The sequence below is a fragment of the Periplaneta americana genome, chromosome 10 (genome assembly GCF_040183065.1).
Source record: "Periplaneta americana isolate PAMFEO1 chromosome 10, P.americana_PAMFEO1_priV1, whole genome shotgun sequence".
Lineage (NCBI taxonomy): Eukaryota > Metazoa > Arthropoda > Insecta > Blattodea > Blattidae > Periplaneta > Periplaneta americana.
Genome location: NC_091126.1, coordinates 122,366,019 through 122,392,573, shown reverse-complemented (window position 1 = coordinate 122,392,573; position 26,555 = coordinate 122,366,019). Strand labels below are relative to the sequence as shown.

At 36.2% G+C, this 26,555-nt stretch overlaps 1 protein-coding gene and 1 long non-coding RNA gene across 2 annotated transcripts in view; one reads left to right on the top strand and one right to left on the bottom strand.

Moving 5' to 3' along the window:
• Positions 1 to 26,555, top strand: part of LOC138707999 (uncharacterized) — a 109,415-nt gene that overhangs the window by 42,585 nt on the left and 40,275 nt on the right. The window lies entirely within an intron of this gene.
• The window catches only part of LOC138707296 (uncharacterized), a 67,176-nt gene that overhangs the window by 20,071 nt on the left and 20,550 nt on the right, over positions 1 to 26,555 (bottom strand). Inside the window, exons 4-8 of the mRNA XM_069836613.1 lie at positions 20,168 to 20,266; positions 19,994 to 20,071; positions 16,850 to 16,945; positions 11,847 to 11,891; positions 2,005 to 2,061 (exon numbers count right to left, since the gene is read on the bottom strand). Coding sequence (XP_069692714.1) covers positions 2,005 to 2,061; positions 11,847 to 11,891; positions 16,850 to 16,945; positions 19,994 to 20,071; positions 20,168 to 20,266 — 375 coding nt within the window. The remainder of the gene's footprint in view (positions 1 to 2,004; positions 2,062 to 11,846; positions 11,892 to 16,849; positions 16,946 to 19,993; positions 20,072 to 20,167; positions 20,267 to 26,555) is intronic.

Sequence of the window (26,555 nt, the reverse complement as noted above, 5' to 3'; positions counted from 1 at the left end):
TATATATATATATATATATATATATATATATATATATATATATGACTTAAAACAGTGTGTTTTTCACTCCAAAGGCATAACTCAGTCAGAGTTATCACTAGCACTTCCATTATAACTTTCCTGAGTTACGTAATCTTCTGATTTATTGTCATCGCTATCTTCTTCCTCCTCCTCCTCTTCACCACCACCACCATCACCACCACACCTATCATCACTATCACTTCCATCATCTTCACCCAATCGAATTATTTCATTCATAATAGACTCTAGCAGGCGGACATTTTTTTCCGCTCTTGTTGTTCTCTCAGAGCAAACACTTTATCTTTTGTTTTGGTCATTTTTTCCTCACAGACCCACTGGTGTAGCTCAGTTGGCTAAGGCGCTTGCCTGCCGATTCGAAGTTGCACTCATGCGTGAGTTATTCCCGCTTGGACTCATTAACTGATTGGGTTTTTTCCCCAACTGTTAGGTAATCCATGGCGAATTCTCGGTCTCATCTCGCCAAATACTACCTCACTATCACAAATTCCATCAACGCTAAATGATCTAGTAGTTGATTCAGCGTTGTTAAATAACCAACTAAAAAAATCCTCATAAGGGATGCCATGTCTCCTTAACAAGCGACAATTTCTTTCTTTGTCTGGTAACTGGAAGGCTACTTGCACTGAATGATAGAGGGCATTGTCAAGCACTGTTACAGAGTCAGGTGGCAAGTTTGGAATTACTTGCTCCCTCAACCATTTCTCTTGGTGGTAGTTATCAGTAGTTGAGTGAGCCACCTCTATAAATGAGAAGACCACCATCAAGGAATCCACTTTTTGAACCTATACCGTATGTACTACTATAAGCCTTTTGGAGTTGTTTCCTATTCTTTTCTCCCAGCATTTTTGGAAAGTCAAATCGGTGTTTATCCAAGACTCACATACAGGGTGTTTCAAAAATATGGGGCATAATTTCAGGTATGTATTTCCCACATGTAGACAATCAAAATAGTTCATTACAACATGTGTCTGGAAATACTTCATTTCCGAGTTATGGCCTTCACAACTTTGAAATTCATTGGAACGTTTTTCTTTCCGCAGGTCGTTGTCATTACAGAAGATGTTCAAAATGTCCACCTCCTGCTTGAAAACAGACCTCACATCGATGTCTCATTGACCTGTGAACACGATCCCAAACTCCAGGAGTATTGTGTATGTCCTCAGAACATGCCACAATTCGATTCCGAAGGGATTCCAAATCAGGCACCGGAGACGAATAAACCAATGATTTTAAATGGCCCGAAAAGTAGAAATCGAGAGGGTTCAGATCAGGTGAGCGTGGAGGCCAAGCAATTGGGCCACCTCTACCTATCCATCGATCAGGAAACCTTCGATCCAAGTCCCGGCGAGCCGTACGACTGAAGTGTGCAGGAGGGCTATCATGCAAGAAGTGAATGTGTTGACGATTGATCAGTGGAGTGTCTTCTAAAACATGAGGTATGGTGTTTCCAGGAAGTTTGTGTACACCTGCCCCGTAAGTCTGTTTGATTTGAATACATGTTGCACAGTCTAATGCCTACACAACACTGAATGTAACCTTCGTCTCGGAATGAACTGTCAGAGTGCCCTCTTAATGTCTCCTTTGACGGCAACGACCTGCAGAAAGAAAAACGTTCCAGTGAATTTCAATGTTGTGAAGGTCATAACTCGGAAATAAAGCATTTCTGGACACATGTTGTAATGAACTATTTTGATTGTCTATATGTGGGAAATACATACCTGAAATTATGCCCCGTATTTTTTAAACACCCTGTAGATAAAATATTTGTCTTTCCTCTGCTCTAAAGTGTTTTGTGATATTCTTGCATCTCCAATCAATCAATAATGTTCGGTCATTTTCGAATAAGTCTTCAATCCTATGATACCTTCCACAGAAATCCCATGCTTTCCCTCTCAGAACTCGCTACTAAATGTGGTCTATCAATACTTATGTCAGTACCAATACTTCTTTAATATTACATACCATTTTCAAGTCCTTTACTTGGTTTCTCATCTGCGAGATCTTTTTATTGATAGCAATCTGAAACGCAAAAGAAGAGAATTCCACATAAGTGAATTAATCTGCAACTGAAATAATTTGTACTGTTATGCTTTCTAGAAAATATAGAATTGGTAAATGAATGTAAAGCAATGTAAGTTCACAAGTTTAATATGCAAGTAAAAATAAAATACAAATAAAACATCAACTTAGTAGACTGGCCACCATCCAATTTCCCTTGAAATTATCCAAGCCTGCTTCACAGGGAGCTTCTACCTGAAAGCCAGATTTGCATAATATATTCGTTACTGTAGGTACATTAACAGAAAGCCACAATTTAAGTCACACAGAATTGTGTGCACTCAAAGTTGGGTTTCTGGCGTCTTGTTAGACCATTTGAGTTGTGTAGAATATAAAGGGAAGAATTGTGATGGTGTCGTGTATAGTTCCTGGGGTAGTTCAGTTGGTAGACCATTCGTGCGCTAAGCAAAGGGTTCCGGGATCGATACCCGGCCCCGGAACAATTTTTCCCTTGAAATTATTCAAACCTGCTTCACAGGGAGCTTCTACCTGAAAGCCAGATTTGCGTAATATATTCGTTACTGTAGGTACGTTAATAGAAAGCCACAATTTAAGTCACACAGAATTGTGTGCACTCAAATTTGGGTTTCTGGTGTCTTATCAGCCCATCTGAGTTGTGTGGATATAAAGGGAAGAATTGTGACGGTGTTGTGTATAGTTCCTGGGGTACCTCAGTCAGTAGAGCATTTGTGCGCTAAGCGAATGGTTCCAGAATCAATACCTGGCCCCAGAACATTTTTTCCCTTGAAATTATTCAAGCCTGCTTCACAGGGAGCTTCTACCTGAAAGCCAGATTTGCATGATCCTGAGGTTTACTATAGGAATATTGTATTCTTGCTTTTTTTCGACCACTTACTAGGCCAGCTATTATCACGCTTTTGTGATAATGTTCACAAAATGATGCCTTCAGAAGAGCTTATTCCCAGTAATTTTTCTAAGTTTGCAGTAGTTAATATTATTAAAGCAGCAGAAATATGTGAATCAGATTGCAGAAGCAACAAGTGCTGAATTAAGAGCAGAAATATCACTAAGGAGAGATAATTGGACTTCGTCTCATTCAGAAGAAAATAAAAGGCCAAAAAATTGCATTGATACATTAGGTCTATGCAATGAAAACTTCTTTCTCAATATTAGACTGTTGCTACAAATATTTGCCACACTGCCAGTTACAACAGCCTCTACAGAGAGAAGTTCTCGGCCCTATTTAGGCTAAAAGCCAACTTAAGAAGTACAATGGCAGAGAACTGGTTGAATGGTCTTGCATTAGCAAACATCCTTAAGGAAAGGGCAATAAATGTTGAAGATGTCTTGAACTACTCCATAAGTCAAAACCATGGAGGCTGGAGATTTCTAACTGGTCAAATGTTGATTGATGTGAGCTGCTAATACATATTTTGTGAACCTTACTGAAAAAATTGATGTAGTTATTTAAAACTTATTCAACGCAATTTTGTGGTCAAATAAATAACAATCATTTATCTTAACTAGCTTTATTATACTGTTACATTTTCCTTAGAATTGTATGTAATTAATCATTTCTTTACACATCTAAGTCACTGACATGATAATAACAAATTTAGGAAATTCCATCATTGAAAGGTAAAATGTCCTGATTGCTGATTGTTTTTTGCTATGATGTATGTATTTAAAAAAGTTAGCCTCTCCCTGTCGGGAGTCCTGGATCCATCACTGGGTGGTGATACATAATATGAACTAGAGCGAGAGGTTGTGAAAAATCATACCACCAGAGAGGATATTTAGTAACCTATAGAGAACATTTATCACTAACAATGTCATTGAAAACCTATAAGGATATTTTAAAATTATCAAGAGGTATGAAACAGTAACACATCTAGGAGGAGACTGTCCTGTAAAAGACTGGAAGACATATGCAGATGTTATTCTTTAAAATCCTGGACAATGACATTTTCAATTTCAGAAACTGAATAAAATTGTTGTCACAGGAAGCAAAAGCAATAAATCTGCCATAAATCTAGGAGAACCATTTTACAATTTTGAAAAGGGAGAATGTTAACAGTTTGTGTAAGAAGGGAATGAATTTCAAGATGCTTACAAGCCTGATATTTCAAGGTATAATGTTGTGAAGCTAGCTCAGCTGAAGGATATTCAAGAACTACTTGCCCTTCATTTTGGGGAAGTATGGGACAGTAATCCTTGTTTGAAGGTCTATGTTACTGCTTAATGACTTTGTAAAATAGATGGCGATTCTTTGGACTTTGAGTTTATGGAAGATACTGAAAAGAACATACCCTAAATTCCTTATGTGGTGGTACTTCCAAAGCATTTCTTTTATATTTTGATATGCTTGTACTCAAAATATTTCTGTGTTCATATATAACATATATTTTTATTAACATTAGCTATTTAACTTGCCTATAATATTAATATAGCAGGTTTTGCAGATTAAGGCAAAATGAAAATGGCTAAATGAGTTGCAAAACTTGCTGTCTGAACAATGCTGTTGCAGTGCCTGCTATCTGCAAAGAAAATATTGTAATAACTTATTCTCTAATATAACTTAATAAGATACTTTAGAGCTTTGATAATTAGGCTATATCACAATAATTTTTACAAGTTTTATTAAAATAGTGACTCTTCTGTCACAGTTCTTTAGGTTTTTATACGTTTTTCAGGATTTGCTACAAATTGTTAACCATGTACGTAGCAGGTTTTGCGAATGGGTAACTCTTTGAATAATTAATTACATATTCAAGTACCTGTCTTTTGCAGATGATGTAGCACTAATATAAATAGCTGACTCTAAAGACAATTTAAGATACTTGACAAAAGAGTTAATAGAAGGAATCAGTTCATTAAATGTTGACGAAACGAAGTACATGAGAATATCAAGTACACAATGTAGTAATAATTTCATAGTGGAAAATTTTGTACTTCTACAAGTTTCATCGTTCAGGTATCTCAAATGTATCAGCAATCAGAATATAAATTATGTGAACATTAAGCACTTCCTAGTTAATATCAATAAGAGTTATTAGCAGTATCCTCGAACAATATTTTGTTTTTTAAACTACTACTACTAAATTACGCTGCTATAAATCCATAATTCTTTCAGTGTTGCTATATGGAGTAGAAACATGAATGTTAAAAAAAAAAGCATTAATGCATACTTTTGAAAAAAAAAAATTGAAGAACATTTTTGGCCCTGTCAATGACTGTGGTGTTTGGAGAATCCAGAAAAGATAGTGAAATTGGGAGTCTTTTCAACAATCCAATGTTGTGGCCATCATTAAAAGCAGAAGATTACGTTGGTTTTGCCACGTGAAGCAGAGTGAAGGAAATGTCTTTGTCAGAGGAGTTTTAGAGGGACGTCCAGTAGGAGGAAGGTGTGATTAACTGATAATCAATCTTGAGCTACTGGGATAGAATTCAGAGGAGTTCAACAGCAGAAACCAATGGAGACTAATTGTTAATAAGGTCAAGAATCGTCTCCGACTCACATGCTCAGACAGCAACAATAATACACTTTGTTCATATAAACACTCCTTGATATCAAATGGTTATAAAATGAAAATTTATTGGAATATTTTTATAAATATGGTGACCGCGTATACATTAACTCAAAACATTTTTTCCCTTTTCCGCAGAATCTTCTGTGCAGTGAAAATACAAGATGGTGGCCACTCGACAGCAATGCAGCTGGTGTGTGTTGGGGTTTAAAAAGTGTAGTGGCCGTGCAGCAGACTTTCAGACGGGAATTTCATGTAGATTTGCTTACCAACAAGTCCATTTTGAAGTGATACAACAATTTCGTTGAGGAAGGTTGCATCTGTGATCAGAGAAAGGGACATTCAGGCCAACCATTGGTCTTGGAGCAATTTGTTGATTGCATCAGAGAAACCTTTGTGAGGAGCTCGAAAAATTTAACATGCAGAGCTAGTACAGAGTTACAAGTCCCAAAAAGCGTGATAAGCAACATCTTACACAAATGCTTTCGGTATCACCCATACAAGTTACAATTCGTCCAGAAGTTGTATCCTCAAGACAATACAACGTGACTTGAATTCTGCCAGAATCTGCAGTTGTTAATTTAAAATGATGATAACCTGCTGTCAAAGATCATTTTCAGTGATGAGGCGACTTTCCATAATTTTAAATGATGATAACCTGCTGTCAAAGATCATTTTCAGTGATGAGGCAACTTTCCATAATTTTAAATGATGATAACCTGCTGTCAAAGATCATTTTCAGTGATGAGGCGACTTTCCACTTAAATGGAAAGGTCAACAGGAATATGGTCGGTGAGAATCTGCATGTTACCCTGGAGGTTGTATGTGTCTTTCCAAAATGTAACATGTTTTGTGCTATATCAGAGCAGACAGTGTACGGTCCGTTTATCTTTGGGGATCAAACTGTTATTGGTCAAAATTACCTGTAAATGCTAACCAACTGGTTGATTTCACAATTTTCTGAGGTAAGTGACTACCTTTTCCAGCAAGATGGAGTACCGCTGCACTGACACCACTGTCCATAGAATTCTCAATGATCACCTGCCAAATAGATGGATTGGTCACTCCGGACAAAAGACCAGATGTTTCTCAAGTGGCCCCCAAGGTCACTGGATCTAAGGCCCTTTTCACACTGGGACACACTGGTGATTGCAATGAACACTCGTGGGTCACTGGTGTCGAACACAGCTAGTATTGCCAACTGATTAGTTAGTAACTTCTGATAAAACAATTTGTGATTAGTTAGTAAAATGGATTCGAGTTAGGATCTTTTGTCGTTAGGCCTACTGTTATACAACAGGAGGAGGATGAAGAAAAAACGTTCATTACACAGATATTCACTGCTAGAAATCACAGGAATGGATACAATACTGAGGAAAGCTATCTCATTAGATGAAAAACTTTCTGTTACTTTAAGCTACTGTTGTTTTATTTTCTTTTATTTTGAGCATATTTGACAGATTTTAACTGGTAGTAGTATATTATATATTTTAAAATATTATAAAAATGTCACTGATAAGTTCATTGTTGCTCTTCATGAGCTGTTGGAAAGTATAACAAAGATTACTAGAAATGTTATGTGAACATTTGTGGTTGCTAATGTCAATACTTACTTACTTAGGTACTTACAAATGGCTTTTAAGGAACCCGGAGGTTCATTGCCATTCACATAAGCTCGCCATTGGTCCCTATCCTGTGCAAGATTAATCCAGTCCCCATCATCATATCCCACCTCCCTCAAATCCATTTTAATATCCTCCCATCTACGTCTCGTCCTCCCCAAAGATCTTTTTCCATCCGGCCTCCCAACTAACACTCTATATGCATTTCTGGATTCGCCCATAAGTGCCACATGCCCTGCCCATCTCAAACATATGGATTTAATGTTCCTAATTATGTCAGGTGAAGAATACAAAGCGCGCAGTTCTGCGTTATGTAACTTTCTCCATTCTCCTGTAACTACGTTCCTCTTAACCCCAAATATTTTCCTAAGAACCTTATTCTCAAACACCCTTAATCTCTGTTCCTCTCTCAAAATGAGAGTCCAAGTTTCACATCCATGCAGAACAACCGGTAGTATAACTGTTTTATAAATTCTAACTTTCAGACTTTTTGACAGCAGACTAGCTGATAAAGCTTCTGTTACTGTTGCTGTTGCTCCAAGATATCTGAATTTCTCCACCTCTTCGAAGGATAAATCTCCAATTTTTATATTTCCATTTCGAACAATATTCTGGTCACGAGACATAATCATATACTTTGTCTTTTCGGGATTTACTTCCAAACTCTTTCTCTCTTAACCGAGTCATATGCCTTTTTGAAATCTATGAATAACTGATGTACTGTACCCTTATACTCCCATTTTTTCTCCAATATCTGCCGAATACAAAAAAATCTTATCAATAGTCGATCTATTACGTCTAAAACCGCACTGATGATCCCCAGTAATTTCATCTACATATGGAGTTAATGTTCTCAAAAGAATATTGGACAAAATTTTGTACGACGTCAACAAAAGTGACATTCCTCGAAAGTTACTACAGTTAGTCTTGTCCCCCTTCTTAAAAATAGGTACAATTTCGGACTCCTTCCATTGTTCTGGTACAAGTTTATAAATTTCGCTAGATAATGCGCTTCCACCCTCTTGTATTAATTCTGCTTGAATTTGATCGATACCTGGAGACTTATTTATTTATTTAACCTGGTAGAGATAAGGCCATCAGGCCTTCTCTTCTCCTCTACCAGGGGATTATAACTACAATATTAATAATACTATTACAATTATAATTACAATTAATATTAAATTTACAAATACAATAAAAATCAAAGTACTAAAAGATTAACTGATTAATAAAAGCTAGACAGTTTATTGTAAAAGTTAAGAAGAGAGAAGCTTTCTTTTATTGATTAATTAAAAATTAAACCTACTCTATGCAGTAAGAAAATGCTTAATAAGCTTGCTTTTTGAACGCTACTAAATTCCGACAGTCTCTGATGTCACTGGATAGGGTATTCCACAAGCTTGAGAGCGAGATTGTGTATGATGATGAATACGATGATGTCTTATGTGTTGGTATGGCTAGTATGCGGCTATTATGCGTGCATGTGAAGAGATTGTGATATGATGACAGGTAACTGAAACAGGAGGCAAGGTAGGTAGGTGTAGAAGTGTGAAGGACTTGGAAAAGGAGAACAAGAGAATGAAAATTTCTACGTTCGTTAAGCTGTAGCCAGTTTAGGATTTGGAAGGATGGGGTAATGTGGTCAGTGCGACGGATATCGCAGACGAAGCGAACACAAGAATTATGAACACGTTGTAATTTTTGCGACTGATTGACAATGAGGTCAGTCAGTAGAAAATCACAATAATCGAAGTGGGGCAAGTGTGGGTTCTGGTCTACATGGCTCAGCAGTTTGTATTTGAATTTCGTCCTGATCATTTCTATTTGGCCTATGTGCATTTAGTAGTTGCCCAAAACAGTTTTTCCATCTGTTCAGAATTGAATGAGTGTCTGCAAGCAAGTCACCATTCTCATCCTGGATCATGTTTAGTTTTGCCTGATATCCATTCTTAAATTCCTTTATACCATTATATAAATCTGGAATGCTTTTATTCTTACTATTTGTTAACATTTCATTTAAGTTTATTTTTTCTATCATTATAGTGTTGTGATGTGTATAGTTGTACTTCAATGCTAAATGTTATGTATTGTTAAATATAACTTTCCATTGTAAATTAATATGGTAACAAATTACAAACCGTATTGCCACATATCGTTACTTAGCATCACATGAAATGTAATTTATAATTTTTTACGGTGGGAAAGAAAATATGCAACTTAGGTACAAATTTTGCTTCTTTCATTCATACTTTTCTCATTGAAATCAGGCACAAACTTAGCTATAATTTCTTGCCAAGCATTCGTTTTCATCACTTTATTGCTATAGTCATCCCAAATAGCAGGTCGACTTTCTACTTCACTTATAAAATCTTCTGTGTTAATCAAATCTAAACTCATGGCTGGATTATGACTAGTTTCACTGTGCTCGAGTACTGAGTGAGTGTTCTGTTAGCAATTTGCAAGCTGTGTCTTGTGATCAGTGTCCCAGTGTGAAAAATCCAATTCAAAGAAATGTATGTCAGGGAGTGACTGGTCTGGACACAGTGACCTTATCCGTCACATGTGTAGAGGGTGAGTCACTGTGACTGGGTCAGACACTGCAGTGTCCTGGTATGAATGCTCCAATTCAAACGAATGCATCTCTATCAGTGACCGTCACCGGTGTCCTAGTATGAAAAGGCTCTAACTGTTTGTGACTTTTTCCTTTGGGGTACATAAAAGACAAAGTGTACAGGTATGTACCTCCTCTACCCGCAAATAAGGATGATTTGCAGGAACACATCACTGCAGCTATAAAATCAATCACACCAGATTTTCTGCAGAGAGTCTGGTCCAAGCTAGATTATCGCATCGATGTCTGCAGAGCAACAGGTGTCTGTAACTGTAACTGATGCCACATGAAAGTTTATGAGTTGATGAAACTGTAGCCACAAAAGGTGAAAAAATATTCCAATAAGTTTTCACTTTATAACTGTTTGATATCAAGGAGTGTTTTTATGGACACTGTATATCTCTCTATGAACTTCCCTACTTTGAAACTATTGCATGATTTTATCATTCTTACACAATTAATTTATTTATAAAACTAATTAAAATGTTACAAATATTAACTTTGTAAAGTCACAAAACGAAAAGATTGTTTTGATATAAGTATAACAAATTCTTAATTTGCACAAAAGTAGGTAGGCCTATGTATTAAAGTTGTTTCCTGAGTTCATTGTTGGCAAATATTACAGGTACCAGTATCGTTGTACTTCATTACCAACCTCAAAATTAAATTTAAGCATTTTTAAAATCCTTATGCTCTTTATTACTGTACTTTTGATTAGTTATCAAAACCACATATTTCTCACATATTTGCCATGCTCTGAAATTGGATTGGGGTAGTAATGTTTCTATGTTTTTATGGCGTCGACATTATACTTAGAGTATTTTATTGCCTTTTTTAAGGGTATGCACTACTGAATTCTGATGGAACATTTCAATTTTTACCATTATTCAATTTTCCTACCAAATTTCATTTGATCTATGAGAAATATTTGTGCAAAGTTTCATTTCATTATTTGAATTGTAAAGATAGCGGTAGTTCCTTCACATGCCATGAAGACACTTGGGGGATATGAAGGTAGAGCCCCATGCTTTCTTGACCTTGGCACTAGAATAAGGTGGTATGGTCAGCACCCCACTCCAACCACTTTTTACCCCCAGGAAAGACCCGGTACTCAATTTGATGGGAGGCTGATTGAACCTCAGGGCTGTTCTGAAAGTTTGGCAATGAGAAAATCCTGCCATCACCCAGAATCGAACCCTGGACCTTCCAATCCGTAGCCAACTACTTTCCTAACTGAGCTACCCAGCCATCTATTCGAATTGTAGGTGACCTAAATATTAATTCTTTTAAAGGGTCTGTAAGCTAACCTGAATGTCAGGTAGTTACCTTTAAATACACTTTCCTGGATATGATATTTTTTTATATTTTTCAGTCAAGTAAATCAGATTTCTCAAAAACTAAATAAGATATTGCAATGAAATCTTTACCACATATTTTAAATACTGTATTCTATGAAACTGTTCATTATTTTTTATGCCACTTGAAAAATACAGTCAGTATAATTTTTATGCATGACTTAAGAAATAAATACAACAATATTTTTCTTATTTCGAACTACAAAATGATAACAAGAAACAAATACACTTTCCCCTTACTCAGTTATTCACTAAATGTTAAGCTATGAAACTAGAAAATATCTTCATTCATGTTTATTCTGGTTTATTCGTAATATAGGCTATGTATTTTCCTATTTAATTTTTTTATGGACCAAATTTACAAACCGAAAAATCTGAAAATTTCAATATATCTAATCTTAATGAAAGAAATTAGTGATTAAAATTTCATTGAAATCAGATAAAAATTGTGGAAGTTTTAAAACTCAGTAGTGCATACCTTTAAATAGGTCGATACCAGAATCATTTTCTAAGATTTGCAAATGAGAAAAATTTCTTGTCATATCCGTTACTGAAGCAACACCTTTTTAAGTCAATCAATCATACACTTCGCAAATGTATCTGATAGCTATGTGTACGTAATTAACCTAATATTTTATGTATTTCTCGTAATTACTTCAGATGTACATACCCTGCGTCTTCTTGAAATTCTTCGTTCAAGTTTTAGTTCTACTGCCTAGAAGAGAAAAAATTCCAAAATTAATAATTTATTTTTTATCCGCGAAAGAAAACTGTAAATCATTTGATTTTGATACTATCTTGTATTTCAACTTTCAAATGTGATCTCATTGGAAATTCCTGAAAATTACTTATAGTGAAGTCTCGTTCATTGGCAGCGACTAACCACTGGAGTGAACAAGCATGTACAACGTTACGTGCAGGTAATATTTGTTGGTATAATCTGTCTTTGGACAGTTGACTGAACAACAGTCTGTATAAGGCTGCCATATAGATCCCATAAGAAATGGGACTGTCCTCTTTATTGGGCTTAGGTGTCCTGCATCCCTGAATTTTTTTGTTAGAGTGAACAGATTTTCTATATTTTGTCCCGCTGTTATTTTATTAAATTTAAATATTTGTAAATCTGCGCACAAAGTCTAGATTTTCGTGAAAAGAAATCTGGTTATTGTATACAGTGCCACTGTGAAACCATAGCTAGTTATGATTTACATGTAAAGAGTAGGAGATATAGTAATAATTTCTTGAGTCTTGAAGTTAAATCCAAGTTGGAGTTACACCAGACTTGCACAGCTTCATTGTCTTTGGGGCCAAACTCAGCTTGAGCCTACTGGCCAAGTGCCAGATCACATTTTACATTGAATCTTAGACTAGTTTGTACGTACTTATATAATTAAGGAGTCATAATATTTTGTACTAGCCCAGAAATAAAGACAGCTCTTTTTGCAGACGACATGGTCATGTGGACATCTTCCCCACAAATAGTCAAATCCAAAACTTCAATGGAAAAGGCTCTGATCCTATTAGAAAAGTGGACTGACAACAATTTGATGGCCATAAATACTGATAAAACAACGTTTCAAATATTTAGCTTGAAGAAAAAATCCCAGAACTAAATCTACAGTTGAAGAAAACAAACCTGAGACAAACATATGAAACGAAATATTTAGGGACAATTTTTGATTCAAAATTATCTTGGAAAAATCGTATTGAAGCAGTAGTAAACAAATCAACAAAAAGACTTCCAATTTTGAAGATATTAGCTGGAGCCAAGTGGGGTAGTAATCGGCAGACTTTGAACATCACGTACAAAACATTCATCAAGCCAATGCTTCTCTACAATGCGGAGGTATTAATTACAGCAAATAATTTCAACCAGAATCGAATAGAAGTATGCCAAAATCAGGCCCTGCGACTAATAACTGGTGCAGCAAAATCAACCCCAATCACGGCAATGCAAGCCCTAACCCGGAACCCTCCAATATATCTCACTCTAGAGGAGCAGGCACTAACACACCATGAAAAAATGCTACGGTTAACAACAAAATGGGAAAAAAGACTGTTACAACCAACCAAGTTGAAAACACAAACAAGTTTCCTGTCCAAAGTCACGGAAATAAAAACAGAATTGAATCTCCCTAAATCTAAAGAAAACATTTTAAGCAGAGAAAACCTTCTAACCGAACCAATTAATATTCAACTAGATTTAGAAGAACCAGTTACAAAATCTGAAACTTCCAAACCTGTACTAAAAGTGCTGGCATTAGAAGCTGTGAACAATAGATACCCACCAGAAGAATGGTTACATATCTACACAGATGGGTCTACTATCAATAACAACTCAGGATCAGGAATTACGTGTGCGTTATTCTCACTTTATCAACCAGCAGGACATCATACAACAAATTTTAATGCGGAAATAATGGCTATTCATATCTCACTCCAACACCTACTATACAGAATAGACAAATTTCAAAATGCTGTCATTCTCTCTGATTCTAAAGCAACATTATATGCAATAAATTCATATAAAATGATGTCAATCCAAATTAAAGAATGTCACAAAATGATCCAACAACTTCCAAAACTACAGAAAAGAATTCAATTGCAATGGATACCTGCACATTGCGGAATTGCTGGAAATGAAACTGCTGACTTTCTTGCCAAAAAAGGATCCAATTTAATTCAGAATACAAATACAAGCCTACCTTTTACATCCATCAAAAGACTAATTAAAAATAAATATAAAATCAAGCAAAACCAAGCACTATGTACCAAAGCCAAAGATAAAAAGTGGAGCATTTTAATAAAAAAAAAAAACAAGTTATTCCAGAAATCCCACGTAAATCTGCAGTAGCAAAATTCAGACTGCTTACAGAACACGATTATTTGGTCAAACACTTGAATAAAATAGGAATTTACTCAAATCCAAATTGCTCTCTATGCAACAAAGAAGAAGAAATGACTGAAGATCATCTCATAACCTGTAAAGTTCTACCTGATGGATCCACCACAGAGAAATATTGGAGAGCAAAAACGCTAATGGCTTCGTTGCCAAAGCCCAGCATTAGATAACAACAACAACATATTTTGTACTAATATACTCGCATAGTATACGATATACTCAAAACAGATACTAATAAAATTCAGCTCTATTACAGTATATTTGCCAGTGGAGTTTGTAACTAATAAGGTCCATTTCATTGTCGTGGATGGGACATTTGCATTGCGTTTTTTCTGCTCATATGGCAAATATTTAATTCAGTAGGAACAAGAATGAAGAACTATTGTATGATATGCACTCTTGACATTCAAATATTCTATAATTTGTGAACTTTAAAGAAATCTTTGCCTCAGTTTTAATATTATTCAGTTTTGAAATCTTGTCATGGGTGGGACCAAAAATAGATATCAAGCATGACTATGTGTGAAGTTTTATTAAAGTTCGGGTAAAATAAATTCAAAACACTGTAAGGTTCATCTTGGTTCATCACTGTGGTCTTGTGGTAGTGTCTTCGTGGGGTTCGATTCCCCTCTTGGGATGAGTTGCCTGGGTGAGTTTTTTGGGGGTCTTTCCCTCCTATGGATGAATATCAGGTAACTTTATCAAGCATATGGAACTCCAATCATTCTCGCCACTTTCTTTCCTCCCTCATCATTCTTTCCTCACCATTCTGGTTGTCTTACTTGGTTTTCAGATCGTGCCTGCGATGGCCCTCCAAAGCTGCTGACTCTCTCAGATATTCCAGTCAAGGACATTATCAGCCATACTCGTATGTTAACCTCACAGTGTTTTGCTTCTTGGCAGCTGGGCATGTCGCAGCCAGCCACACTCGTATGTTAACCCCACAGTGTTTTGCTTCTTTGCAGCTGAGCATGTCGCAGCCAGCCACACCTGTATGTTAACCCCACAGTGTTTTGCTTCTTGGCAGCTGGGCATGTCGCAACCAGCCACACCCGTATGTTAACCCCACAGTGTTTTGTTTCTTGGCAGCTGGGCATGTCGCAGCCAGCCACACTCGTATGTTAACCCCACAGTGTTTTGCTTCTTTGCAGCTGAGCATGTCGCAGCCAGCCACACCCGTATGTTAACCCCACAGTGTTTTGCTTCTTGGCAGCTGGGCATGTCGCAACCAGCCACACTCGTATGTTAACCCCACAGTGTTTTGCTTCTTGGCAGCTGGGCATGTCGCAGCCAGCCACACTCGTATGTTAACCCCACAGTGTTTTGCTTCTTTGCAGCTGAGCATGTCGCAGCCAGCCACACCCGTATGTTAACCCCACAGTGTTTTGCTTCTTGGCAGCTGGGCATGTTGCAGCCAGCCACACTCGTATGTTAACCCCACAGTGTTTTGCTTCTTGGCAGCTGGGCATGTTGCAGCCAGCCACACTCGTATGTTAACCCCACAGTGTTTTGCTTCTTGGCAGCTGGGCATGTCGCAACCAGCCACACTCGTATGTTAACCCCACAGTGTTTTGCTTCTTGGCAGCTGGGCATGTCGCAGCCAGCCACACTCGTATGTTAATCCCACAGTGTTTTGCTTCTTGGCAGCTGGGCATGTTGCAGCCAGCCACACTCGTATGTTAACCCCACAGTGTTTTGCTTCTTGGCAGCTGGGCATGTTGCAGCCAGCCACACTCGTATGTTAACCCCACAGTGTTTTGCTTCTTGGCAGCTGGGCATGTCGCAACCAGCCACACTCATATGTTAACCCCACAGTGTTTTGCTTCTTGGCAGCTGGGCATGTCGCAGCCAGCCACACTCGTATGTTAACCCCACAGTGTTTTGCTTCTTGGCAGCTGGGCATGTCGCAGCCAGCCACACTCGTATGTTAACCCCACAGTGTTTTGCTTCTTGGCAGCTGGGCATGTCGCAGCCAGCCATACTCATATGTTAACCCCACTACTAAAACTTGTATAAAATCATACCTTACAAAAGATGCTGGAAATGTCCTCCATTGGCTAAATAGGAGTTGTATCTGGGAAAACATATTCTGATTGACACAATTAAGTTCAGCAACTGTAATGTTCCTGATTTCATTTGTTCTATCGGTATATATGATATTTAACCTAACAATAATTAAAATGCTCAATTTGAGAACAATGAAGAGTATACAAAATGTGTTCTACTCAGAAAACATCAGACCAATTATTTGTCTTGCGCTAACAGCACACCAAACTCCAACTTTCCTATCATGAAGAGGGATTTCTTATACACGATGTGGATTTTCAGAGTACCAATAGCGAGGGTTTTGATTGTTTACACAACCAATCAGGTGGAAACCATTCCTCTTCTGAAAAAAACATGAGCTGTGGGTTGATGAAACCTTCAGTCGCTGATGAAAAAAACCAGCTGCCACATGCCCAGCCTCCAAGAAGCAAAACACCGCAGGGTTAATGTATGAGTGTGGCTGGCTGCGACATTGCCAGCAGCTGAGAAACAAAACAGCACACTAGCAGTCAGTACATAAACAATAAAAGCTCTGTATATTCCTTATTTGGGAGAAAAATTTTTAACGAGCTTAAAGTTTAGTTTAATGTATCTCAGTTAATAAAGTATCTTATATTAAACTACTATATACTGATAGGGGTTGTAGAAATAGTCACCACAGATTTATTGGCATAAATTTAACACAAATAGAAATTAATTCAATTAATTGTATAAGTATAACATACCAGTTTTGCTACTTTTTTCACTGTTACTCTACTGCATTGGTTAAATCGGAAGACTACGTTTTCTTCATATTCTTTGCTAGTCACATGCATCTGTTCCTGAAATATATTCAATTAGTTAGCAGAATGACTTGCACTATTAGGACTTAACAGTAAGGATTGTTCAACTGAAGTATAAATAATAACATATAAAAGCATAATTAGTCTAACCTATTGAAGTGGGAGTACAAGTTATATGTATGACATCCTTTGTTTTACTTAATGTATATTAGTGTAATGACACCTTTTGTTTTACGTTGATAATTTAAGGATGGTTTTGTAAGGGGAACACGTTGTCAGGGTGTCTACTGATTTCAAAGGCACCAAATGCGTGACTTTTTCTTGGTCTCTTTAGTTAAATTCAGGACTTCTTAGGGGCATAGGTGGCACAGTGGTTACATTGACAATTTAAAGCCTTGAGTTTTGAGGTTCCCCTATTATTTTCAACACTTCCAAACCTTCATACGAATTCCATTTCACAATGATTCAGAACATACCAAATTGGCGTATCTAAGATAGCATCATTGTAAAAATGGGTACAGAATTTTAAAAAATATACATTTTTTTTTAATTAATCTCTAGTACAAGCCAGTTAAGTTGAAAGATGAAAATAGTTTCTGTGCAGTACAATTACTGTTTATTAATTTGTCCATTATTACAAAATAGTATTATCATAGATATACAGGGTGTTTCAGAAGTGATAGTAAAAAATTTAGGAATGAGAAGTAAAACGAAAAGAAGCACAAAAGTTCTAATAAAAATGGGTCCGCAAATTAACCGTTTACTAGATAATGCCATTTTGTGCTGGTTGGGGCCTGCTGAATACTAAGTACTAATTCCAACAAAATATCTATATGGTGAGATGTTTTAGGATTACATGGTTTAGCAACATCAACAGAATTTGTTGCCAGATCCATTACACTTTTCTTGGTGAATCTTGATGCAATGCTATGCATCATCTTGTACAAATTTTTTTTTATAAAAATGGCAAAATACAGTCATTTGATTGATACCTAGTTTAAAACTCCTTAAGTTCAGTTCACAGTGTCATAAGAAATTCGAGTTTTGCACAGAGGAGGTTGTCTTCTAGATAATGTTTAGAAAAATAGTAAATTTTATTTTATTTAACGACACTCGCAACTGCCTAGGTTATATCAGTGTTGCCGGTGTGTCTGAATTTTGTCCTGCAGGAGCACACTTAAATGCCATCAACCTGAACCAGGATCTAACCCGCAACCTTGAGCACAGAAGGCCAGCATTCTACCAACTGCACCACCCAGGCCAACTAATGTTTAAGAAGTCTCCTCTTTTTAAGGAAAATCCTTCATGAGATACCAGAGCACCTTAAGAAAGTCATGTACATTCCAACCACTTTTACTGTGGGCAGTTTTCATTGTTCCATGTACTACATGCTACAATTGAACATCTCTGGTTGATCATCTCCATCAAGTAGAAATTTTGCAAGTCATACAACATCTTAAGTTGACATTTGTGCCATCCATAGAATTCTGAATTATATTCTTGGGAGACAAATTTAAACTATTCAAATCATACAAGAAACTTGACTTCAAACCAGCAGATCTGGCAGAATTAAAAAATACAGATGTTAAATATCCTGTAGACACAGACTGTATTGAGTCCAGAAACGAACCATCATTTGTCCTTTTTGAACTATTCTGTTTAAACTCTCATCAAAAGATATAGGTTTACAAAAAAATTCACCTTCTCTAACTTGATTTGTTAGAATATTCTGGAAGTAAGGCCGAGTTCATAATTAATTACTAGACCTGAGATTTTAGGTCACTATAAATGTATCTTTAGGGACTTAAAATAAACTTATAACATGATAAAATAGGCACTTAAAATGCTATAAAAGACCCTCAAAATTGTATTTATTTCTAAGAAACAAAAGTTACAGCATCGAAAAAATTACAATACTTTCACTCATCATAATTTGTTCTGCAGTACATAACAATAATTTTCTCCAAATTGTCCATGATCAACCTGTGTCTTTTGACAGTTGAGATGAGCACTGGCTGGGCTCGGACTGATTTAATTTTTGAACTCACTTTAAGCTGGTAGTATAAGTTGTGTCGTCATATCGTGCAGACTTATAGTGTCCATGACTGTTGCTCTGTGGGCTAGAGTAAAGCACATTGTATACCGGTACTTCAGAGGTGTAGCTTACCAATACAGAGCTGTAATTTCTGTTGTCAACTCAGTAGTATTGGCATTAACATGTAAACAGTCTGCTCTTCCTTCACAGTAACTTGAAGTGAACGAAAGGTACTATGCATTAAATTATTATTAGAACGAAATGCTGCATTGATAAATATAAAAATGGTATATACAAATTCAATTTTAAGTTGTGTTAATTTTATTATTAACGTTTTGTACTGTATTTACTTTTCAAACATTATAAAATATATGGTTATATGTTAAAAGTAACATTATTATTGCATGTAAAATAAGTCTGTGCGAGGTGCGTTTGAAAAGTTCGTGGCCTGTCATCACTGGTGGCTCGTGAGATTTTAGCTGCATTATTATTAGCTGCATGTTATTAGTAAGTCATTGGGGAAAATCACTGTGTGCCATAAAAATAAGGAAAAATATCAATAAATATCTACTTACCTGCATTTAATTTATATCTCCACTTGCTATGCTGATGACAGATATTTTCATGACCTGGAAACCACTTTCATGACTGACCTTTCAAAATCTTGACTTTTCCATGACAATCATGACTCATGATCAGTAGACACTCTATTATATGTACACATACAGTGTGTATACTAACTGGTTCTGCAGAGAAGCAAACGGCAGTGCTCTACCTGGCAGTGATGTAAATTTGGTACTGTGTAGCGCCTGGTTTGAACACATGCATTTGAGGAAAGGAATGACTCGCTCCCTCCCACCCTCCATCATTCAATGCGGCCAAGGTCATTCACTCTACCTGCACGATACCAACACAACTCCTCGAGTTCCCGCGTTCTGCTTGCCATTTCTCATGCGGAGCCAATTAGTATACACATTGTACTTCCTTTCACATTGTGATGTAAAAAGTTGAAGTGAAGTCTGACTAAGCTGACGAACTTAAAAAATAAATACCTGATGAGAAATAACTTTGAGCAGAACATATCTCATTTTGTCATTGCCTTCAATTGCATACTTCTCCATGACTGATTTCTGTGAAGGAAGTAAAACATGATAATTACCAATAGACTACTAACATTTTATTAATATTTTATTGATATCAAAGGCCAACATACTGAAAAATATTACCATTTTTTTATGTTCAGCTTGTATGTTTTCCACAACTTTAAATATATTATCCATGTAAAACAATTCGCACTCATCTGGAGATTTTTTTTTATATTTGCCCTGAAATAATGAAAACATTTCAGATTATAGAAGTAATCAAAATGCTACCAAAAAAAGGTGTTCGAAAGAATTCAACATGTAATTAAGTGAAATGGAAATAAGAAAAAAATTTATTTCCATTAATATAGTTCAGTGGTGACCAACAAAGCTGCTCTTATGAAGCACTGTATGTACTCACGAGCGAAAGAGAGCAACATTGGCATTGAAAACTTTGGGATGATCTGCTTTTGCATACTGCTCATGTGCAGCACAAAGTGCAACCAACGATGCAGTTGTTAATACACCAATAGGTAATAATCTAAACTGTCGAAAGTTGGATAAAATTTAAATTCTTGAATAAACTTTTTTTTCTTGAAAAATGTATTGTCAACACTAACATTAAACATTATGGTTTACTTCCGACAGTGGCAGCTGGTGACCTTAAATGAAGTTACGGTCAAATGCTAATTCAAAACACATTTTCACAGCTTGTTATTTAATATAATTACGAGTATCCATGTATGAAGAAAAAAGAAAATGAGTCACACTATGCAGAATACTTGTAATAATAAGTCCATTCACCTATTCTTCATTGTGGCGAATTTGTTAATTCATTGAAGTCGACAGTATCTCGAAATTGTTTTTCCATAGACAGCTTCATCAGACCTGTTAATCTTTCTTCTGTCATGATATTACATACGGAAGTTTTTACGTGCTTAAGTGTGAAAAAAACATCTTACTGCTTCAGAATTGCTATTGTTACTTTTAGAAGTTTAACACTTTCAATAAATGCTGTAATTAAGTTACTATCGATAATGAACTATATGGGTAAAAGGTTAACTGCACTTTCCTCATCCTGAAGATCGTCCTACATATATACAAAATTTCGAGTTCTGTTTTTAGTTTTATTTTATCACTGAATGGATATGGTTCACAAGCTTTTTGCAGACATGTATATGGAAACTGCTTCTCATATTTCTTAAAGCTCTCAGTTAATGAGAAGAGGTTTGCCATAAGTAGATGATTAGTGAACTCAAAACTTTCATTTTCTCGATGAATCACTATGTCACATACCTCTTTGGGAAGTGCGAAAATCTGTGCATTGCCTCTTTGAGGGCATAGGCAACTCTTCGGATTCACTTGCAAGAGAATCAATGTCCATGTCTCTAATCTTCTAAATGAACACTTGGAAACTTGAAATAGTTATTTTCAATTCAAGTGGATCGGCTAATCTTTATTGCAACTGACCATACGGTATGAATACATGTGGCATGAGTTTATAGAAGATGGCTAACCAAAATTGGGATGTTGGTTGCTCTGATTTTAGACGTAACCCTCATGTTTGAGTGATTATGCTACTTTGTCGAGAAGTAGTTTCAAATTTTCCAGACACTCAGTTAGTGAATTCCTATTCTCATATACAACTTCAGCAGTGTGTGATTCAAAGCTCCATCTTCTAGCAGATGAATTAGGTACATTCATTCATTCATTCATTCATTCATTCATTCATTCATTCATTCATTCATTCATTTTATTCCATAGATCTTACATGAGCAATGAAGCTTTAAGATGTGGAACATGTCAACATTTTACAATATTACAATTACAATTTTTACAAATTTTTATAGTTTTACAATTTAGTAATTTTCTACAATTTTTACAATTTTGTACATTTTTTTTTACTTCATTTCATTTAATGTTTGTGTGCACTGTGACGAGCTACAAAAGAATCTGGGAATCTCCTTCAGGTCCGGAAAAAAATACTTGTACTAGTTGCCTGAGGCAGTACAAATTTAAAAGATGGTTTAGCAGTGAACATAATGCGCATATTTAAAATTCTCTTTGAGAAGAGCCTTCCTGGACAACTGAATGGTGGCTGCTTGGAACATTCGTTCCATCATAGTATTGGTATACTACAGAGTGAGTCAGCAGAAAGTCGTATGCGTAGTAACTGCTGTGTCATCACAGTGATCAGACCTCTTGCTCACGTAGTTTCGTGTTTAGTTACGTAAACACGTTCACATAGTGAGGGTGCAACTGTATACCGTAATTAATCGTCTTCAGATCATGTGTCTGGACTATAATAATTGTTTTAAATTTCTGAATGTGTAAGAATTCCTATACTTCACTGAGGAATGGAAGCACTGTAATGTTTCTTTTGTAACAGCCTGTACTTATGTGTTAGAAGTCTGCAGGTGTTCAGGCCGCCACTTTGAGAAATATGAATAACATACTGCACAACAATACAGAAAAAAGAAAAGTGATCCCGGTATAATGTGCAAACTTAAAGACGAGATTAAATAAAATAATTAGAGTTTACATTTCATATGATATCTTCAGGAAAGTAAACTTCATACAAAAAAATTTCTGTTAGCACTGTTACGTAGTTTTATTGATGTACGCATGTGTTTCTGTACGAGAGAGAAAAAGGGAGAGACTGTTATAAGTTATGCCCTATTAAAATTTGTAATAGACCTACAGTTCAAGCCCTATACAACTCAGTCCGAAACATCGCGGATATGGGTGTAACACTGTAAGAAACATGTCCCCAAAAGTACCTTTATGAAATTATCATATTCCGATATACTGTACCATAATGGGGGGAGGAGGTAAATGATGTCCCCCATAACCCCATTATATGGGGATTCTATGGTTTTGTTTTGCTCCCCCAAGAAAACGGTTCTTTCTCTGCCTATGACTGTACATTTAGCGTGCAGTAGTGTGTCCATTATGAAATATAGCCTTGAACAACGAGTGTTTATTTTACGACAACTTTGTGAAATACAAATCTTGGAGAACAGTTGTAACAAACTTCCATCAGTCATTCCCTGATTCGCCAGAGCCTTGTAAAGCATAATGTCCAATTGTAACTCGTACGAGGTAACCCCTGGTGTAAGCAACCCGCAGCGCCTATTCTTTAAGGTTGTTTTTCCTATTTTATATGGAAAGTTATTGACCTTAGCAGAGAATGCTTGACGTGCAATATCTCCTGGTTCTATAGACTTTTGGACACCCATGTTCTAAAGCAATGATTTACAATTTAGTGAAGAAATTTTGTACAACTGGATCAGAAACGAACATGTGTGAAGTGTGTTCTCAGGAGATGTTAGATGAAATTGGCCACTGACTAGAAAGGAGTCCTACAACATCATCCCGCCGTGTAGCTCAGCAGATAGGTGTATCACAGTCTTCAGTCTTTTTTTTTATAGTGACGAAGCATGGTTCTATCTCAGTGGTTAAAAGTAAAGTTTACGCGAATTACCCACATTCACTTGAGGAACTCAAAATATCCAGCATGAAATTCGAGCCATTTTGGAGAACGAACTGCAGCGAGTTGCTGGACATGTCTTCAGGAGATGTGCAGCCTGCCAGATATCACAAGGACGTCATTTCGAACATGAATTATGAATTCGGTAAATACATCATTATGCAATACTAACTGCAAAAGTGCAGAACAAATCATCCGTATATGGCAGTGTCGTTACGTATGAATCAGCTCCCATGAGTGTGGTTAGGAATCTAGCTCTGGCTGGTTCACCCTGTACTTTATTAAGGCAATCAATTATTTTCTTTAAAGTTACTTTCAAACAATCTGACGAAGATTTTGCGTTAGTCCTGCAGGAGGGAGAGAGGTCCAAAATCTTTCGATAGGTTTCCTGTTAGGCATAACATATCGAAGCACGAGAACTATTTAATATATTGCTGCTATATCTATAGTTTCGTCCGAAATAAGTAAAACGAAATCAGGGGCCGATATTTCTTTCTTAATCTTACCTTGGCAGACTTCTAGCATATAGAACAGAACATGGTTCTGAATGCTCTTCAATGTCTCCTTAAATACTTTCGTATTAGAAAGTTGGTCCCTTAAAGCAATGGTCATCAGCACACTGCACCCTCAGTCTAGCGTCTCTTACCCGCGGAGATGGGGCATATCATGTTGCTCCGCTTACCCTTTACCCATTTTAGCGAGTGTTGACCACTGCCTTAAAGCAACATCAAGTTTCGAACTAAAATTAACAAGCCCTCGGAAAACTTCAGGTTTCAGTGACCCTTCTGTTTCATCATGGCTTTGTAGCATGACTTTAAATGCCCTGAAAAATTATGCAGTCAATTATTTTTGACAATATGTAACGTTTTTTATATGAACTTCGTCGTTATGTTACTCAATATGCTGTCTGTCTATATACATTGTTCAGTTGCTGCCATATAAAACATTTTTCTAATTGAATTCCTATATTTCTTTCATATGAGACATGAGACCTTGATTGTTCATATTTTTTTAAATCTTTTGAGACAAATCACTTAGATTTGTTTTCATCCAAGTGCCTTCAGCATCCTCAGTCTCAAAGAGTATGCTAGGAAAACAGACTATTACTAATCTTGCATCCACATATCCATTCGTTCCTGTCGTATACATTAATTTTTTATTTTTATTTTTTCACTTTATTATGCTTTCTGGCTCTAAATGCCTTACACATTGTTTATTATAAACAGTTCTGAGAACAAAGCCCAAAGAGACCCTTTTCCTGTATCCTACATAAATTATAATCTAAAGCATCATATTCAAAGGTTTTGAATAATGATTAAATATATAGAATTTGCTAAAATATCTAATAATAATAAGAAAAGGTGTGAAAGAATGAGCCATTCAAGATTAACTTTTATGTTAAAAATTTGTAAATTTAATGACAAATGTGTGAGCTGGCATTCTGTTAAGGATATAAAAGGGAGAATTTAAGTCCTGGCCAAAATTGAAGATTTCAGTAGGAACAGCAAGAGATAAACTGAAAAAAAATCGTAGGAAAGTTTTTTAATTGTTCTTTTGTGGTTGAAATTGAAGATGATTGTGTGACTGATAATTATTTCTTATGTACCAAGGTGCATTTACAGCTGATCGTAAAAATTTGTTTTGAAAGATTTGGACTTTATTTAGATGACAGTGTCCTGTACCACCCCAAATTGGACATTCATATGTCATGATAGGTTTGATTAATGTTATGAACAGCAGGATCTTTATGTCTGTACATTTGATTTTCTGTTAATGAGGGATCGTATTTGACTGAAACATTGGCTTTTTGTAATGTTTGTTGAATATGACATTTCAAAATTAGTTTAGTATCTGTCTACCTAAATAATTTACTGATTCATTATGAGAGAAGTAAGGTAGAACAATATTGTTTAGCAGAAGCTATGGATTATTAGGATATTTTCACAATGTTAAAATTTTGACTTGACACTTTACAAGATTAAGAGTTAGTTTTCATCTTTGTGAACATTTATTATAGATATCCAACAAGGAAAACTCAGTGTGCAAAAACCAGCGGGCATGACTGTCTCGCGCAGATGACATATGCTGCCGTTCCCAGCGTGCCGTCAAGCCTACTGCAGGGGGAGGGGGGTTAAGAGGGGTATAGCATGCACGCCACGAGGAGTCCGAGTTGAACTTTCCTTATAGGATACCTATAGTCTATTACATTAAGAGTAGTTTGAATTTCTCGACCAAGAATGTTGGCATTTTCATGTTGAGAAATTATAGCATCATCATCTGCAAACAGTGCAATAGAAGTACCTATCTGGCGGATTGGAAAAATGGTTCATATTTATGTAATGTGAAAAGGAGAGAGAGTGATAATCCTTGGGAAATGCCATTAGCTATATTTTGAAAAGGGGAGAGAGTTTTATCAAGATTAATGCTAAATTGTCGGTTTATGAAATTGGTTATGATTTTAATTAGATTGGTTATGATTTTAATTAGATAAAAAAGAAAGCAAAGTTTCAACGGTTCGTAAATGAGACCATCATGCCATACAGAATCAAAAGCTTTACTCTTTACTGTAAACAAGAAAAACCAGAAGCATGAGTTTCTTTTCTTCAATACATTTTCTTATATATTTTCAGTAATTCTAAATAATAGATGGATTGTAGACTGACATGATAAAACTCCAAATTGAACTGGATTGTGACAATTTGACTCAGCAATATATATACGTAACATATCAGCAATTAATTTTTCCAAGATTTTGCATAAAACAGAGAGATAACTGAAGGCGCGATATTGATGATTGGAGTCCACTTGATCAGGATATTTTGGTTGTTTAAGAGTAGGAGCTGTAATGGATTGTTTCATTGTAGAGGAAAATGCGAACATCTTAAAAGGGCATTGTAAATTGTAGGAAAGCTTTTGACCTCCTTGGTAGATGTTTTAAGCAGAGAGGTGTAATGGTACCATAACCTGGGGATTTTCTGTTAATATGCTAATTACCTCTAGAGGGGAAATGAATTCAATAGGAAGTGGTTCCTCTATGATTAT